General features: G+C 45.7%; 1 protein-coding gene across 2 annotated transcripts in view; it reads left to right on the top strand.

Annotated features, from left to right (window-relative positions):
- LOC110307603 (S-methylmethionine--homocysteine S-methyltransferase BHMT2) overlaps positions 1-4,987 on the top strand; it is a 17,951-nt gene extending 12,964 nt beyond the window's left edge. For both annotated transcript variants that reach the window (XM_021179822.2, XM_029468432.1), the window contains exon 8: positions 3,962-4,987. In XM_021179822.2, the coding sequence (XP_021035481.1) occupies positions 3,962-4,043 (82 nt within the window). In that variant the 3' untranslated portion in view covers positions 4,044-4,987. The remainder of the gene's footprint in view (positions 1-3,961) is intronic.
- Positions 4,988-5,590: the final 603 nt, after the last annotated feature.

The following is a 5,590-nucleotide window of genomic DNA, read 5'->3' as shown; positions in this document are numbered from 1 at the left end:
CCGTGTGTGTGTGTGTGTGTGTGTGTGTGTGTGTGTGTGTGTGTGTGTGTGTGTGTAAGAGCATTCTGGTACTTGTGGAACCATAGAACAACTTCGGGTGTTGTTCTTCAAGTGCCAACCACCTTGGCTTTCTGAGACGGGGTTTCTCATGGGCACGGGTAATTTGCCAATTAGATTATGCTGTGATTGGCTAGTGAGCCCCTCCTGTCTCTGCCTGTCTCTTCTGTGATTGATTGGCTAGTGAGACCTGCCTGACTCTGCTGTGATTGGCTAGTGAGCCCTGCTTGACTCTACTATGATTGGCTAGTGAGCCCTGCCTGACTCTGCCTGTTTCTGCTGTGATTGATTGGCTAGTGAGCCCTGCCAGACTCTGCTGTGATTGGCTAGTGAGCCCCTCCTGTCTCTGTCTGTCTCTGCTGTGATTGATTGGCTAGTGAGCCCTGCCTGACTCTGCCTGCCTAGCACTGGGATTACAAGCACACACCGCCACACTTGACGAACATGGGAGCTAAGGCTTGAACTCATGCTTGTAGTATGGTAAGCACTTTCTACTAGTGATCCCCCTGGCCCCATTCTTCAGCTACTTGGAGTTATATCATTAGTATTTATTAACATTTAATAACTACATCCTATTCTATAATCACCATGAAGTCTTCTGCTCTTTTAATCTGTAGGTTTCTTCTAAAAATACAAAGCCAGACTATGGCATTTACAGCATCATTACGCTTGTCATACAAGCAACAGTCTCACTCTGCAAACCGTGAGCCACACGAAGGGAAATGCATCCAGGTGTGGTGGACTCTTCTCTCTTACACTTTGTTGGTCGTCCAAATTCTTGACAGATGTAAATTAACTTTATGACTGGACTGACATTCTTTGTGCTGTGTGACATCTGGCTTTCTAGGAATTTCTAAATAACTTATCACGGTTAAAAGAAAAATCACAGGCCTTCATCTCCTCCAGATTGTAAGTTATCCTATCTGTTACAATCACTTTATTATTAAAGTCATTTCTCTCGGGGCCTGTGAGCTTTGTTCCGTCGCAGCTCACTGCGTATCTGTTCTGTTCGTTCTCGCTTTCCATATCTATCCATGCAATGCCATCTCCTCTGCATTTTCTAGACATTGGTTATGCTTGAGCTACCTTCTCAGGAACTCCTGCTTACTCGGTGATGTTAGGGAGTAAATACATCTTCTCTGCCCATCTTGGTCAGAGCTGAAGAAACCATTGTCAAACCTTTCTTTCTGCAGGTGTCTGTCAGAGATGATGTTTTTCACAGGCAGGATTCATAAAAGTGTGCTAAATGCAAATGTAATCCAAAGACAGAGGAAGGATGCTTTGGGGATGATTAGAAGTTTAAATAAATGAAAATAGCTTATTTTAGTTGCCATCACCTATGCACCCTGAAAAGTTATAAGCCAACAAAGTTAAGTACCTCCTGAACCCTGAATTCTTTCTTTCTTTCTTTCTTTCTTTTTTTTCGAGACAGGGTTTCTCTGTATAGCCCTGGCTGTCCTGGAACTCACTTTGTAGACCAGGCTGACCTTGAACTCAGAAACCCACCTGCCTCTGCCTCCCGAGTGCTGGGATTAAAGGTGTGCACCACCACGCCCGGCACTGAACCCTAAATTCTTAAAGCAACTAATGTCTGTAGGAAGTCCTATTCAACCACGAGTTCTGGCATTGCGTCATAAAAACGTATTAAGCTTTCTCCTAAGTTTCCTGAAGAGGGGGATGCTGTGAGAAGTTATTTGTTCTCTGTTCTTGGTTACTTTGTGGAAGAGTTATTGTTTGTCTCATTAAGTTTAAAATTGTCTCCACAACTTCTCGATTTGCTAAAACTCTGAGTAGAGTTAGGAAGACTTTGCTGGATATTTCAGGATGAGATATAATCATAATAACAACAACACTAAGAATAATAATGCCTATAAATGAAATACATTGTTTCTGAAAGGTGTCCTGAAGCCTAGCCACCAGTAAGAGAATAAAGGATGGAAACATGGAACCTTCTGGGTTTTTCTATGCCTGCCCTTGCCATGAATAATGTCCTGGGGACTAAATTCATTTATTTATTCCTAAGCCTTAAGATAAGCTTATTCCCAACTAGCTTACAACTCATATTATCCCGTTTATACTAATCTAAGTTCTGCCACGTGGCTGGTTGGTTATCTCTCCTCAGTTTCATAAGTCCAATTGTTTTGTTGGCCAATCTTCCATCTCTAGTTCTTTCTCAGAGTTCCTCTCTCTACCGATGTCCCTCTTAAGATCCTGCCTTTTACTATAGGCTATAATTTTTTTTTTATTTTAATCAATGAGAAGGTGCCTTAGGTAGGCAAAGAAGGACAGAGACATGTGGGTCAAAAATGGGGTCCCGTGTCTGCTCCGGGCTAGGAAGGTTTGACTGCTCGCCTCCCCACGCCACCACCAGACAGGCGTTGGGCCCAGCCCTCAGGACCCAAAGGACATGGCTCTAGGGGTGGGGAAGGCACAGTCCGAGGTCCCCAAGGATCTGCTGGAGTTGGGCTCAGACTCTTAGGCACCACAGATGCCGCTGGGTACCACAGAAGAGATGGTTCTGGGGTCCCTGGGCCACATGGAGGCCAGGGATATCAGGTTCTCAGTCTTGGACACGGCAGACACTGCTAGATGTTGAGGAAGAGCTGAGAATGGAGTGTGTGTGTGGGCCGAATGGAAAGGGGCAGGGAGGAGAGAGCACCAGTAGTTACCATAGGGACAAGGACAAGGAGAGAGTCTTTCAGGTTGCTTGGCTTGGCTGGCAGCCCTGGCTGGAGGGAGGCCTCCCAGTGGGAGGTTAAACTTGCTGCTTGTTAGGGAAAGACCTGCTCCATTGCTCCAGCACTGCACTGGATCCCCATGAGAAGAGGCTGTCCATGGTTTTAAGGCATTTATTGTAGAAAGGCAGAGAGAGGGAGAGAGTAGGCCATGGCTGCGTGGAGGTTGGGGGGGAAAGTGGAAAGAGGGGGAACAAGGAAGCAAGAGTAAGCACAAGGGAGCGAGGAGGGGCAAGCAGTTCCTTTTATAGTGGGCTGGGCCATCCTGGCTGTTGCCAGGTAACTGTGGGAGTAGAGTCCAGACAGAATACCAGGAGCTTGGTGGCACTGCCTAAGTGTCAGATGGCCACACGCCTCTCTTCAGGGGGCTGTGGGAGGCTATAGCTGTGACAGAAGCCAGGGGCCCAGGAGCTATGGCCGAAACACCTGCTGTCCCATGCAGGCGGAAGTCACCACCCACCAGGTCACTGGGGTTCAAGGTCTGTGCTCAACTGGGGGACCAGGCTGTCTGTGCACAGCTCACCACCCCACAAAGACATTATCTTCACACAGGGTACAAAAACATCACTCCAACAGCAACAGGCCTATGGAGATGGATCAGTCAGTAACTATGGTTTGCTATGAAAGTACTGAAGGCCTGAGTTCAGATCTCCAGAACCCAGATAAATAGCCAAGCACACAGCTGCAGTCTTGGTTTTGGTGCCAGGGAAACCAGCACCACTGGCCAGCTAAATTCATGAGCATTTTATAAAAGATAGATCTCAAAAAAATAAGGTGCAAAACAGCTGTGGAAGACAGCTGGCCTCTGAGTGTGAGTACACACATATACACATACACACATACACTCATGAACATATATACATACATGTACACATACATATCACATGCACAATTGTGAAAAAAGCTTCTGGCTGAAATATGCACAGTTCTTCTGGCTGTATGTTGAAACAAAAGTTCTACCTTAGTCTGATATCTCTCCCTTCTTTCCTTCCTTCCTTCCTTCCTTCCTTCCTTCCTTCCTTCCTTCCTTCCTTCCTTCTTCCTCTCTAATACACACACACACACACACACACACACACACACACACACACGGGGGTGGGGAGAGAGAGAGAGAGAGAGAATTTGTACTTTGAATTTTTAACCTAGTGGTGCCTATTTTCCAACCCCAGGGCTAGACGAGAATACTGGGAGAATCTGCTGCCAGCCTCAGGAAGACCTTTCTGTCCTTCCCTATCAAAGCCAGATGCGTAAGAAGCAATGAAGGAGAACTCTGAAGTGACAAGACAGGAGGAAACAGTCACAAGCCCCACCTGGAACCTTCCTTGCTGCTGTCCTCAGCCTACCCTGCTCTTCTGGCTGCTGAGCATCTATGAGTGGCATCCCTTCAGTTTGAGTGACACGTCACTCCTGAGCATGCTCATCAGATGCAGTGGAGATGCAGAGGCACCTGGACCCCACCCCCACGCCCCGCTCACTCTCTGCCTAGTAATGCCACACGGGGCTTCCATTTCATTGGGCGTTGGCTCTCAAATAATCCCAAATTAGCAAGAAACAACCTTGGTGAATAACTCTGGTGTTGAAGCTAGGTCTTGAGCTACAGTCTCAGGAGAAGAGAGGCCAAAGCTGTTGTGAGTGATGGCAAGGCTATTGAACAGTCATGATGCTTGGCTTTCCAGGATGACTTCTCGCTTTAAAGTCCTGGAATTTGTAAGTGCATCTTTATAGCCATGCATGGTTAGATTATAAACTACTGATGGCTAAGGACCGTATAATATGCTTCTTACATTCCTTTCTGCTTAGCTTTATGCCAAACGTAATCACCAATGCTCAGGGAAACGCTAGCTGATTAAAGTAAAACACGAGAACCTTGCAAGACCGTTTTAGAAGTCAGAGAGCAAGTTCATCTTGTTCTGGCACTTTCTATGTTCATGTTTGTTTTGTACACTGTGCCCCACTTTTCTGTTTTTCACTTCAGTGTAACCATTAGTAAGATTACAAAGAATTTTCCTTTTCAAAAATTTGAGTAGCTTGAATGTCATCGATTTCTTTGGGACAATGATAGCAAATGTGTGTTGCTTGTCATGTTTTAGCTTTTGTGTTTATCATGTTGTATGTTTATCATGTTGTTGTATCAGACTACTTCAAACTCCCCTCTTTGAGTACTTCCTAGAATATAAAGTATGGAGTTTAAGGTCTTTTTTTTATCACCTTCCTTGAGACTGAATCAATGCTTCAGTGCTGATGTCACTGTTTCTATAATGCTAATGACCTGGGGTTCTTTCACCTGTACCACCTGGCAGAATGCCAGCTGATGCAGTTAGAGCATGATTATCCATAATCATATCAGGGCCTTGGAGTCCTTGAGGGTGACCAGTGTAAGCCACAGATTGAATGCCTGACTCTCATCTATTTATTTTAATGAGTACACAGTAGCTGTCTTCAGACACACCAGAAGAGGGCGTCAGATTCTATTACAGATGGTTGGGAGCCACCATGTGGTTGCTGGGAATTGAACTCAGGACCTCTGGAAGAGCAGTCAGTGCTCTTAACCACTGAGCCATCTCTCCAGCCCTGACACACGTCATTCTTAAGAAGTAACTTCATAGTAATCAGAAGTCAGCTCGCTACAGCATTCACTTGATCCAAACATTAGGCTTTGAAAATCCATAGAGCAAGCTACTGTCCTTTCCATCCAGTAACTCTTTCTACTCAAAGATAGCCCTCAGAGAGCCTGGAGAGGTGACTCTGTGGTTAAAGATAGCCCTCAGAGAGCCTGGAGAGGTGACTCTGTGGTTAAA

The sequence above is a fragment of the Mus caroli genome, chromosome 13, assembly GCF_900094665.2.
Source record: "Mus caroli chromosome 13, CAROLI_EIJ_v1.1, whole genome shotgun sequence".
NCBI classification, from domain to species: domain Eukaryota; kingdom Metazoa; phylum Chordata; class Mammalia; order Rodentia; family Muridae; genus Mus; species Mus caroli.
This window is presented reverse-complemented; position numbering and strand designations above follow the sequence as displayed.